Source organism: Triturus cristatus, chromosome 6 (genome assembly GCF_964204655.1).
Source record: "Triturus cristatus chromosome 6, aTriCri1.1, whole genome shotgun sequence".
Lineage (NCBI taxonomy): Eukaryota > Metazoa > Chordata > Amphibia > Caudata > Salamandridae > Triturus > Triturus cristatus.
This window is the reverse complement of record NC_140589.1, coordinates 1,458,191,304-1,458,204,546: the sequence shown is the minus strand read 5'-3', so window position 1 is coordinate 1,458,204,546 and position 13,243 is coordinate 1,458,191,304. Positions and strand designations below refer to the sequence as shown.

Genomic DNA, 13,243 nt, shown 5'->3' with positions numbered 1-13,243 from the left:
ATTAGGCTGTATACCTTCCTCTTCCTTCCCTTTGTTATGAGATATACTCAATGCAGGGGGGAACATTCATATTTCCACGTGAAAGGGGGTTAATATTCAGTGTTGAAAAATTAATTCCCCATTAGATTTACATAATTCATATTCACAGTTTGTAAAAGTGACAAACTCATTTCAAACTCCTGATGACATCAGAAGAAGTGATACACAGTGAGATACACATTTACCATGATGACATCAATAAAACGGGTGTTATTAAATAACTCTACATAATGAGCAATTAATAGAGTAATATCGTGACACCCATAGGGACATTTCAGAGCAGAGGCTGGAGGGAATCTTTTTCCATTTGGATCTTTGGCTCGAGAGTAACTCACAGGCTTTTAGGTTGCTGGGACAGAGGAAAATGCTTGAGGATTCTCCATATATGGTAGCTATCAAGGTGTGCAATCACCAAATTGGGAATTAGGAAGTCACAGTGAGCAACGTACAACAAAAGATATGCACCGAGGGAGACAGTGGAAGGTTGATGCCATCACCCTGATGGCCATAGAAGACCCCCTAAGCGGCACACTTGTGGCAAGGTCCTACCGGTGGTTTAGTCACATGGAACTAGGGCGAATCTCAGAACAGAGATCACCACAGTCTTTGGATTCCCAGTAAAAAATTCCCGGAAAATGGCCTCCTGTAAGCACACAATCTTTACTCGCAGTGGTTTGGTTTTGCCTACGCCACCCTTTCTTGGCTTCTCTCAGTGCTTCAGTTACCACTTTCTGCTCCAGGAAAACCACAAAGTGATACCCAAACAACATAGGTGATTACATCAGCATACCGAGAGACCTGTACTTTACACTGTTCTCCATTTGTCTAAGTGGATCCCTGGCTCACAGGGCTATGGGCCTAAAGAGAGAGTGCGTGCCGAAGAGGACATATTTAGGAAAAACAGGACTTTTTAATTTCTTACATGCATTAAATAGGCCCAGGGACTATACAACCACACCTGCTCATAATGACTTTCCCTGACCACCTGCCACATTCACGAATTCATGAATTTGAAGGCAATTTATTTCTGCCTGAATAAAGAGGTGGCCTGTTTCAATCCTTAACCAATTCCAAAGTACACTGATGCCCACACCAAAAAAAAGCGTGGTCAGTCTTCCTCTTGCATTAGCTCCCTTTGCCCCAATTACAATTTATGAAACTCTGCTTATCTAATGTATTGAAGCATCACTTTGAAGTCATCCTCATTCTGTGTTGGCCTAAAATATGCTTTTCACTCTTGCCGCCTTGGCCAAATTACCAATGGCCTGCACAGGTCATAAATACAGAATTTCCTGTTTGCTTCTTTGGTCTAGCTTTCAGCTCAGAAGCAGCAAGCATATCCACTGTTCTAGCTAATTTCCAATTAGGAAACTGTTGCTTCTAAGGAGAAGAAAGAGTTATGATCCACACTGCACGTGGTTACCTCTGTTCCACATATTTTAATATTGTGCAGAGGAACCACATATATTTAAATAAACTAGAGCGGACAAGTACATTCCTCAATTTAGCCATAAGGCGGAAAACGAAAGTGAAGAGAACGTTTCTGCTCTCTGGCCAGTGAGATATAGTTTACAACAGCAAGGAGTGACTTTAAAGGCCACCACATCAGGGGAAAATTAACAAGCAATTTGGAGTGAAATTACTCTGTACTTCTTTAGGTTTTATCTAGGCAGAGCATGCGCGCTGTCTCTTCGAGACATGCTGCATCTACAATATGGGCTTCAAGCATCGCCCATCTTTTTCATTGGTTCCTCTTACTGTCCTATGTAAATGCAGGCTTTTGTTTGTGAATATGCTTAGTAGTCCCTCCTTTTGGACTTTTGCATCCTCCCAAGAGGACCGCCCATGTTACACGTGCTCTTACTCTTCGGGTTATTTTGGATACATTGATAGTACTCTTTTTTTTGTTTGCCTGCCTTGTCTCGTGTTAAGTACTCTGTTTTGTTTACTTTGTACACCGGCATCATGAAACGTTCCTGCCCGCTTCATTTTCCATGCGGTTAGCCTGTCTTTGGTGTTTCAGCTTCTCCTGTCACTTAATCTCCCTGTTTTGTCCCAATACACCTCACACAACACTACTTGCACGCCCCCACTACCCCTCCGAGGTCGCGGCTTGTTTTTATTTGGTTTCTGTCCATTCATCTGATGAAAGTTTGTTTGGTACCACAAATCACTTGCACAGCTCTACATTGTGTTTCTGTTTTGCCATTGTGTTATCTGTTAACGGATCGACATATATTTAAATACGGATCAACATGTATTTAAATAGTTTTTTTTGGTAGGCACGGGGAGAACCGATGAAGAGATTCGAACCCGGTTCCCCCGTTTCTAAGTCGGGAGCACTGGATGTTACGCCACATTGTCTTTCCAAAAACTTCAGGTTTTCTTTCTAAATACGTCCTCAGGAAATCGGACTATATTCATTAATTAATTAAGGATCATCGTGAATTTAAATAGCTTTTTTTTTTTTTGAGTTGGCACGTGGAGGACCCATGCTGAGACACGTTTATTTGGTTTCTGCCCGATCACCCGACAGGAGTTTGTTTGGTACTGCTGATTACTTGTAGGGCATTTTATTACTGTTTTGCCATTGTTTTATTTGTTAAGGATCGACATGTATTTAAATTTGGGTTTTTTGGTAGTCACTGGGAGAACTGATGCCAAGACTTTAACCTGGTTCCCGCCATAGCTGTTCACAATCAGTAATAAACTGATGTTGTTATGTGGTCTGGAACATGTTTCGAGCTTTTTTCCAAAATTATTGGTCTTGTTGCTTACGTGGGGCTTGAACACGGACGAATACTCTAGTATGCACAGGTAAGGGTCTGCTGGGTACGTTAAACACAGAGAACGTGGTTTGGTAACAGAGGATTGACCACTGAAACTGGATTCTTTAAAGGGGAGTTGTTTAAAGATGAAAAGGAGCTCAAGAGCGTAAAAATTGTGTAGTTGTGCATTTGGAGAAGCTGAATGTTTCTGCTTTCTCCATCCACTTGACCTCACCACCTTTAGTATTCCAACCTCTAAATCAAACAGACATACAAGACAGCACTATGATTAGTGGTAAGGTTACTCTTTACATAAATATGCACATGGTTCACTTTCCAATAGCTTCAGACCCCCACGACCAGTGACCACCACACCTTCCCATGGTGAGTGCTGCTGCTGTTGCTTGGATAGGTTTGATGTTGTTTGATCAGGAATTTTTTGACAGGTGTGACTGAGAATTTAAAAAAATATATTTTCAGGCCAGCACATTTCCAAGGCAGAAAGAAATAGCTGAGCACCTGTATTTTTTAAATCTCTTCATCAAATTTAGATCGAAAGGCAATCATGGGCTGAGTATATTCATTAACAAGCGTGTGATTATCTGAGAAACGATGTACTCCGAGGATAAAGACGTACTATAGGAAACAGCATGCGCTCCTTGTGTCACTTGGACAAACTTTTCGTAATGCACGTGACTTATAATAACTCTGAAGCTACAAGATGATTTCCATGTCACAAGCTGCCTTAGGTGTCATTTCAGTTCAGTCATAATAAGAATTTTGAGGTTAATTGTTTGAACAAGCATCCCAGTTTGCAGCTTCCTTTCGCACGTGATGCAAACAAAACGTATGCATAACTTTTTGTAAGTGCCTAATCCCGTGATGTAGATACTGATATACATACTGTAATGTATGCTGCATTGGTAGAGTTTCAAATACACCTTGATGGTATTCTGTAAGGGTGCTCCAAAGTTCCCCACAAATCTTATAGGTTCTGTTAAAGCACGGACAGCAGCAAAACGAATAGCACATTCCTCCGCACCAGGGTGCTGAACCCTCTCATCGCCACAGAATTTCTGATCTTGAAGTCTGCTGGCTGAAGAGGTAAGTAGCTAAAGGCACACAGGAAGAGGCTGCAGTTTGCAGGCTATGTCTGATTTAATCTGAAATACAAGCCAGTGGATCAAAAAGAAATTTAAGAGTGGAGTGACTAATACAGAACTAATTTCTCAATTTAGGATCTGTCAGAATCCATCACCTTTAGGACACTGAATGCAAATAGACTGGAATCTGGAAAGTAATGTCAAACTAGAGTTGAATGGTAGAAAAGGATGAAAGACTCAGCAAAGTATGTTATTGGAATGCATGATCAATGTACTCATGAGTTACTTCTCACTGTTGCCAGCGAGTCGTTTCACAGCACTACAGAGCATATTAGTGTATTTATACAACAAGACACAGAATATACATTATGTGTCGCACACACTGTGAATCATCCTAAGGAGCTTAGCCCTCGCGGTTGGACTGAGGATGATAGAGACTAAGGAACTCCGCAGAGTGCAAGATACTTAACACTGATCCTGTGCCCTAAGATCCTGAGGCTGTCTTCCTAGATGCCACAGACCTTTACACTGCCTGTATATGTCACTCATGCTGCTAACATTGTCCATGTTTCTCATGAGCCTCGCACTTTTCCCCATACTTCGCAATTTGCAGGGGGGGGGGGGGAGCATGACTATGCCCCCATCCCTCACACTCAGTCCACCTGCTCCAAAGATCCTCACACTTTCCTTAGCATTCCAAGTAGCTGAGACTGTAATGGCTGCCGAAACAATTGTGCTATGTGTCACTGAGCCCCCTTCACTTCATCCTATCTCTTGTTCTTCCATACACCCCAAACTCTTTACACTGCCCATGAATCCAAACCTGCTCAAACTGCCCATGTGCTCTAGCCTACTGGCACTATATGGCCCAACTTCTTCACACAGTCTGTCTATACCCTGTGTTCTCCACACTGTGTACCCACGCTCCTCCACCGTTTATATACCCTATGCAGCTCCAGTGGTACTCGCACTGTCTTCAAGTGTGGCTTGTGTGCCTCACACCATCCATGCTCTTCAAGTTCCTTACACTCTCTTCCCATACTCCCCTGCTTCCAGTCTCTGCCTATGTGGACCAGGTCTCTGCCACTGTTAGTCCAGTCCACCTGACTTCCCCTCTTCGCACAGTCAGTTCAACTGTAAGAAGGTTCCCATATCATCTTTACTTATTTCCCCAGTTGCAGGCACTCTGAATGTGCCCCAGGACGTGCATGTCAGTCAGTGTTCTCATGCCCTTGTCACACTATCTGATCTTCTGCAATAACATTGTTAAACAAACTGTACATACACCCCAATCTCTTCAGACTGTCCGTGTGTCCCAGGCACCTCAAACTGCTTGGTGGTGTGCTGGAAGCTCCTGACATTCTCGGTCCATAAGCCCCGGTCTGCTGACATGGTCCAGGCGTGCCAAAGTCCTCACACTGGCCGTCTCTGTGCAAAGGTTCCTCGCACGCTCTAGTCAAGTGTCTCACCCCCATGGTTAAACAGAGTTAGACCACGTCAAAGTTAGAGCAAGGGAGGTCCTCAACTCACTTGCGAGAGTAAACTGAATGAAGACCTACAGTCATTTCGACCTCAATGCCCACGTCATTAGCAAGGTCAAGCTTGAAGCAAATTATTTGGTGTTGAACTTCCAATCACAACACCCCAAAGGTTTGTCCGATAGTTTACTGCTGTTACGGAGAGGTTCCTAGTATTTCTTCCTTTTTAATTGTTATGGCTCTTCATTCAGCAATATTGTTATCATCCACCCAAACTGTTCCAGCGTTATTGTAAATGAAGAATCATCTATGCATTATGAGGTAATTATTTCGTGAACTCCACTTATAAAGTCTCTTGCAGTTTAAAAGTGTTGTTCAATAATGCTGGACACAGTCATTTATATAAAGTATAGTGTCCATTAAAATCATTTAGAAATTGATACAACCCAGTATTCCTGTCTCCTATCAGTCGATTCGTCCCCTTTTGATTCTGCGAGATTTGCTCGATAGTTCCCCAGTTACCACCGCAAAATAATTCCATTGTCCTTCCTCGCTACTTTCTTCCGCTTGGGTTACGCTCACCTCTTTCGTGAACAATTATCTACATACATTTGTAAAATGAATAAGTGCCGGTGCCCAAACTATGCTTGGAAGTCAGCGGCCGGCGCTATCAAATGTTAGGGCACCAAAAATCAAGCCTGCCTAATCTTCAATTCATTTTAGGGATCTTTAATTCAATACCCAACACCCCTTCCCCTTTAGCTCACTCTTGCAGTTTTCTTTCTCCCTGGGTAGCGGGTTTTCCGTCTTTCTCTTCCTCCTTCCTCCTTCCTCCCTCTGTGTTTTTCACCTCTCGGAAAAATTTCTGATCAGGAAAAATAAGTGTTGGTACCCTCTCCACCAGCTCAAGAGAGCAACTGATTCCACATTCGTGGAGGGATAAATTAAGTTTGTGATTATTTTAGCCCATATCGCAGCATTCCTGCTTTCCCCTCCTTTATAAATAAAGTCGGGTGGTCTTTGTCATTGATGCTCTTAGCTGGTCATGATCTGTATTTTTTAGGATCTGGCATAGTTTCACCTTAGCATCACTATGGTAAAATGTAGTGTCAGGGAAGGATGCCTTACATTTTGTCTCTACATTCAAAGAGTACATCGCACAGCATTATTTTTGAGTGCATATATAATACAAGGATATTCTTCAATTCAAAATGATTTTGCCTTACTGTGCTTGGTTGCTTTAGAACTCTTTAATATGTAGCCATCACGAAAAGTGTCATTTTCTTCAACATTGCATCAGCTTTTTCTCACTCATATGAGAAATAATGAACCTATAGCGAAGTGCACAGTCAAAGGTTTTTACTCGTTATAAACAGCAGTCATATTGTTTTTATCGAAATGTTAAATATTTCTGTTTTGCAGAATTTGATTAATGTTGACAAACTTCTAAAACTGTTACAAGGTGTTGAGCCATACATTATGTTGATTTAACTCCGTTATGAGTGGATTTTGTTCCCATGCTTCGGCAAGTAGAGTGAGATGTTTTTGTAGCCAGGTGCTCACAACCATTCAGTTGGGAGGAACACATTCTTTTGGTATTGGCAAACCGCGGTGATCTTGGATGGGAAAGTTTTGTACATTGCTCTTTGGCTGTGGACTCACAAGAGTGGTGAAGCTGTTGCATGCCACAACTTCTGTAAGTGGCCAGGTTTCATGTCTTCAGAGCGGAGATGCAATTTCGCATTGCTGAATTGTGCGAATAGCATTCAAATATAAGCTACACCATCTAACCAAAGATGACCGGGAAGAACATTTCCATACTTCATGGTCTCTGCACTGGTTGGGCTATGTGAAGTTGGGACATTATTTTACCAGGTGGATGGTGGGAAACTGCAGAGAAAATGTATTTGCCATCATCTGAAAAAGTTAACTGTCTTCCCAGTCCTTTTTTTTGTTCTGTTTGTGTTACTATTTTGTAAGACAAGGAAATATGTTTTAATGTGTTGTTTGTGGAATGCCTTAGGAGGTCACAGAACATTGGGCTGCCACTAAAAGGCTGGGTTGGTAGTTAGAAAGAGTGGGCTGAGCAGGAATGATGCTGCTCCTGTTTCCTAGTTCCACTAAATTACCTTTAACCTAAAACATGTTTAACCTCTTGACTTTTTTGTTGTTGTTGATCGGTTTATTAAAGCTTTTATATGTATGAAACATTATAATATCAGGACACAGTGAATCACAGTGTAAGTATAACCCAGTTCTGGAATGGAGCTGGGCGCTGATACAATGCGACAATCATACAAGCATGTCCGTCAAGGGTCGAGTGTTTCCAGGCAAGAGCAATTTCAAGCAGGGGGTACTGTGGTTAAATGGCAATGATCCAATTTGCCTGTGTAATCCAGCCCGTAATACTGTATTGTAATGACAAACTTATTCAGTGCATATCAATTTTTGCAATCTACAATAGGGTATAGAAAAGGGAAGGAATGTGCCGCAACCACAAACAGTCCTGACCCGACCCCAGTAACCCACAATCAGCCTATAAATGGCAATCAACCCAGTACATAAAATTACATTACTGATTGCAGCATAATGGGGTTTGCGGAGGTTACCCTACAGGTGTAAGCAGAAGGTCAGCAGTTTCGTGTGTCTCCACATCACCCTGTAGGGAGGCCTAGAGGGCGGCCAGAAATGTGTTCTAATTAGAGGAAATGGGGTATTTGTGGAGGCCTAGCTAACCTCTTGACTGTTACGGCTGTTCCCTGGTGTTGAATACGTTTTGGGATGTTAGGGGTAGCTCATGGTTAACCCTTCCTAACTCCCCCACCCCCAAAAAAGTATTTACGTCAAATTCCTGTCCTTTTTTTGCCCAACATCTTCAGGATTCCAAAGGTACCCAAGTTTTGTAGATTCCTCTGGAGGGTGCCAAGAAAATGCCCAAAATGTAGGTTTTTGCGGGAAAAATAGGAAAAAAGTGCTGTGCAAGAAAGCATGTTTTTCTTTTTAAAAATGGCATCAACGAAAATTATGCTGTCCTAGGATCTCTATCTTCCCAGCTTAGAGGAACAAGCAGAGTTGCAATAATATATTTTTTTAAAACAATCACCGTTTTTGCATTTTAAGGTCTCGCCTGAGACAAAGTAATGGCTGCCACTTGCAAGACAGAGTGATCCAATTGCTTACAATTGGTTGGCTTCATCAGCACTCATTTCCTAGCTTCTCTTGGGTCAGCTGGTTCCAGCTTCACTTTTTTCTTTGCGTTTGTTACTCCCTTAGAGCTTGGCCCAAGTACTGCTTCCTTGTTGTACTGTGTCCTTCTGCTGCTCATGCATTCTTTACTTGATTCGTCATCTTTGCTTGCATGTTCATTGCAGCTTGCCATTGTTGTTGCATGCCCTGCCCCTCACAATGTTGCTGTTGCTCCGCCCCTTCTGCTCCCTCCCGCATTGTGTTGCTGATTCCATCCTTCCCACCCCCTCCTGTGTGGAGTTGCTTCTTTGGTCCCTTCCCACTCCCTCTTGTGTTGATTCTACAGTGTTCTTAGCCCTCTCCCGACTTCCTCCAGCTGTATCTAGTGTTGTTTGACCCCTCAAACTCTTCTACCAATGTCCGTGTGGCCCTGCCCCATCTGCCACAACAAAAAAGTGCTCTGGCACGGCCAGCACCAGGTGAGTCATTGTACTTTTTTCTAAGTTTATTGAATGCTTGGTTTCCTTTTCACCTAAATGTTGTACATGAGATGCTGCATAGGTCTTCTGCATTTTGTTTGTGTTCCTTTCAGATTACTTGGTAGTCAGCTGGCTTCTACGTTGCACATATATTTTTCGCTTTTTATAAATGGTTTTAATTTTGCTAATATCTATGTGCCCCCCTTAACATTCCATTCCCTCTTTCATATGTTCTGTCCTTCTTTTCTTGTCTTTATACATTTAATTTCTAGCATTACCTAACCTTTTAGTTCTCAAACATACTCTTTTTCACCTTAAAGAACATCCGTTCACATTTTCTCAGTCAGTTTACACTTTCTTCCCTTCACTCCTTTGCTTTTTCACCCTGGTTTCCATTTATTTTCCTCAATTTAGATTTTTTTCTCTTATCAGGCACTCATTCGCTATTTCTTTTAATCTCTCCTGTGGTCACTCTCATTCTAACACATACGATCTATTCCTGCTCTCTCATTTTCACTCATTCTCTCTCTAGATTCCTCTATCTCTCGCTCAAGCACATACACACACACACAAGATCTTGCTCTTTATCTCTCTCGTTTCTCTTTTTATGTCACCCTTTGTCCTTCCTTTGGGTATCATTCTTTCTTTTATAATGCTCTCCTCTCTTGCTAACTCCGTCTGTCCTTCTCACACTCTTTCTGCTCCTCTATCTGGAGTTCAGTCAGCCCTTTATGCACCAAGTATCTATACCTCTCTGTCTTTCTGACTATCTGTTCTGTGCAGCTCTCACCCCATCTATCCACCATTGTCACATAATTCCACTACACAAATCCACTCCACACCACACCACACAATTCCACAACTAACAATTGCAATCCAACCACAAGTCCAATGTACACATGACATCCGCTCCACTCCAAAAGACATTATCATTTACAACACCAACAGCTCTAACTCTCGCACATGCGTCGAGATCTATTGGCATTGCCAATGCTGGTTTTGTTGGTGCAGGGAAAGAGGATATGTCCCTGGAGGCTGTATGTGGATTGCCAGCCTTCTAGGCATTTCCGGTTTTAATCAAAAGCCGAAGGCACACACGCAACCCAAACAGCTACCAAACACAGTGTATGCGAGCCGGACCCATCTCTGCTAGGAATCAAAGGGGCACCTGGTCTCGAGACGCACTGTGTATTAATACCACGTCGCCGTTTATTCAGCAGATTAGACTTCGTTTAGTGTGAGTCAAAGCACACAATACTTAGGCAAAAGTAGTTCAATACAGTTTGTGGTTATCGATCAAACAACCGTGACAGCAGCGCCGTGACGATACATATTAATTAAAAAATGATCTGTTATGTTGCATTGATGAAAATAAACAAGCATAAAGCATTGCAGTTCCCAACTCTAGAAGGTCAGAGGACACCACCCTTGAGTCGTTTTTAAGAATTGAATAAGATGCGTTTTAGATACTGGTGCTTAATTTAACAAACTCTGAAAGCTGGGCAATAGTCGCCTTGATTCGAGCACATATTCCGCATACTACTGTGACGTCGTCAGCCACCATTTTCACGGAACTACATTTTGGAGGCTTGAAGCGCAGCCAATTGAGTGACAGCGCCTCAAAGCGTGATATATTAAATTCGCACGCTGCAGACAGTTCACAAAGCACAGCGTCCTCGGGGCATATGCATATTATGTATATTTGATATGGCAGTCACACGCAGTAACAAGAAACACATTTGCATGATTTATACAACATACGGTTCAATATGAGCACTGTAAAACAAGCGGCAGCAACCTATAGGGAGACAGACAGACAAGAGCGCCGGCGTGACTCTCTATTTGAATTACAAGCATTTCAGCTGCAAAGTATCATGGGTAATAACTGCGCATTGAGATGTGCTTTCATAGAAAACGGCACAAATGTCTTTCATAGCTAAAAAAAACAATATGCAGGATCTGCTGGTGTGCGCGCGCGGTTACGCGCAGCAGCAGCATATGTTTCCAATTATCGCACCTGCGTCTGGGCACGATGATTGGAAACATATGCTGCTGCTGCGCGTAACCGCAAGCATTAGGCCGTGGGCATGAACATGGGTGGGACAAAAAGAGCGTTTGGCCAATTGCGTGCTGCCTTTGTTAAAAAGAAGCACGCAAAGGTCAATAACCTGGGACAAAACAAAAAGCACATGCACAAGCGCGAGGTGAGCTTTCTGAAAGCCCTTACATAAAGTCGGGCAGCGCATGCGTGCTACGCTAGGCACGACCTAAAAAATGGGGGGCCAGGTGGGGACCCCTGCAAATTCTCCCGACTTAAATGTATGAAGTTATCTTAATTTGGCTGATGAGGAATGTGCCTATTCCTTACGGTCTTTCAATCCTACCTATGATCATTCTAAAATAAGTCAACCGATTTTTTTCTAATGATCTTATTTTGAAGTGGTCTTTCTATTGTTGTTAGGAGTGCCGTATACAACCTTTCGAGTAGTATATCACTTGAAGTGTTGAAGATGTCCGAATTTGCGCTTTTAAGAATGTGCTGTAAACACTGAACAAAAGGTTTAATGCTAGTCTTGATGTATAAAAGGCCGTTTTAACCAGACCAGCTCTTATGATTAACCGCTTCCACTCAGTTGCGCATGCCACATAGTCCCAAGCACATTTTTAAGCATAGAGTTTATTTTCCAAGACTACCTTTCACATCCAGTAACGTAAAACCGAATCATAAAATAAAAACCCTCAGGGATGCCAGCCAATCCCTATTCAGATTCTAAAATATGCTTCGTGCCTAAGAGATAACCAAAATATAAGAATCTACAACACATTTAAACATTAAAAACAGGCTATTCTCTCTTCTGTGATTTAAATGCACGTGGCTCTTGCGTATCCAATGCAGAAAAGTCATCAAGAGTACTGTGAAATCATGTACGAAGCAGCCGAACAATCCCGCAGAAACTATCACAATTGAAATGCTGTTTTTAAGATGCAGCCCTAGAAGACATGCAGTTTCTCAGTGCAGTCCTAAGCTTAAAAGTTATGCCCACAATCGAAGATAATGGAGTCAAATGGGTTATATATAAAAGCCCAGTAGCATAGCCTTCAAGCACGCAGCGCTGGCCCACGGCCAAATGCGAATTTAATTCTGAACAAGCACAGTCTTCGTTTGAGTTCAACTGAGAGACTAATAAGGGGTGTCTCGAATCCAGCACAGTCAAGCAAGACCGCAAAGGATGCTCACCAGCCCCCCAGAAAGAGCGGACGGGATGCGGAGCTTAAATGGCGCTACCTTCTGTAAGGTCTTCGATGGCTTTTCTTACTCCCCTGTCAAACGCTCGTGCATCGGCAGGACTTTGAAACGTGAGCCCAAACTTCCTGTTGTCGACCTTCCAGTGATGAAAAGTTGGAGTTGCTTTTGTGTAGGTGAGGTCCTTCTTTAAATAGCATTCCAATACCACCTGGAACGTAGAAACAAAAATGTAAGGATAAGTGCGTCCTGGACTTTCAGTAAACATTATCAGGTCGGTGACCCGAAGGGACTGGACAGAATGTGAATATATTTACATACACACACACAATGCATCAATGCGCGCCATGTTCCAAACTTCATTGCAGATAATCTAGTCTTCAAAGAACATGAACCATAGCACAACCTACAAACCTGTTGAACAAAAGCTTACAGAGGCAAATTAAGACTGCTTCACGCTCAACAAACAAAAAATACAGTTTTCAAGGAAGAAAGTACGAGACGCGAGATTGTGATATGGGAAGAGAGAAAAAGAACAGAGATGCAACAGGTAAAGAGAGAGCAGTTTTTAGCAGCGTGAAAGATCCCAGCCTCCTTAAACTTTAAATATGCAGTTATCAGCATTTACGAAAAAGAAGCAGACCTATTCAGCATCTCTGAAAGGATCACGGCTCTCTGGCTGGCAACAACCACTCTGAGGGATCTCACGTCCACTCATCGCTTCAGCCTCCCTTCTTCACCCTCCTTGCCAGAGTTCGGAATACATACAACAATAACTTGGTATGGTCTGGCTTGACAGCGCAGCTGTCAATTATATGTTCATCACTAGAGAGGGGCTTTGACTCCACCCACATGGTGAGCTTCTTTTGATTGGTCAAAAGTTGTGTGCTTCCACAAAAAAAGTGCACGACCTCCACCAGCTGTGATTATTTTGTTTATTTATCCA

The 13,243-nt window shown here is 42.6% G+C and overlaps 1 protein-coding gene across 2 annotated transcripts in view; it reads right to left on the bottom strand.

The window, feature by feature from the left end:
- The window catches only part of SPRED2 (sprouty related EVH1 domain containing 2), a 256,129-nt gene that overhangs the window by 84,027 nt on the left and 158,859 nt on the right, over positions 1 to 13,243 (bottom strand). For both annotated transcript variants that reach the window (XM_085612517.1, XM_085612516.1), the window contains one exon: positions 12,340 to 12,508. In XM_085612517.1, the coding sequence (XP_085468643.1) occupies positions 12,340 to 12,508 (169 nt within the window). The remainder of the gene's footprint in view (positions 1 to 12,339; positions 12,509 to 13,243) is intronic.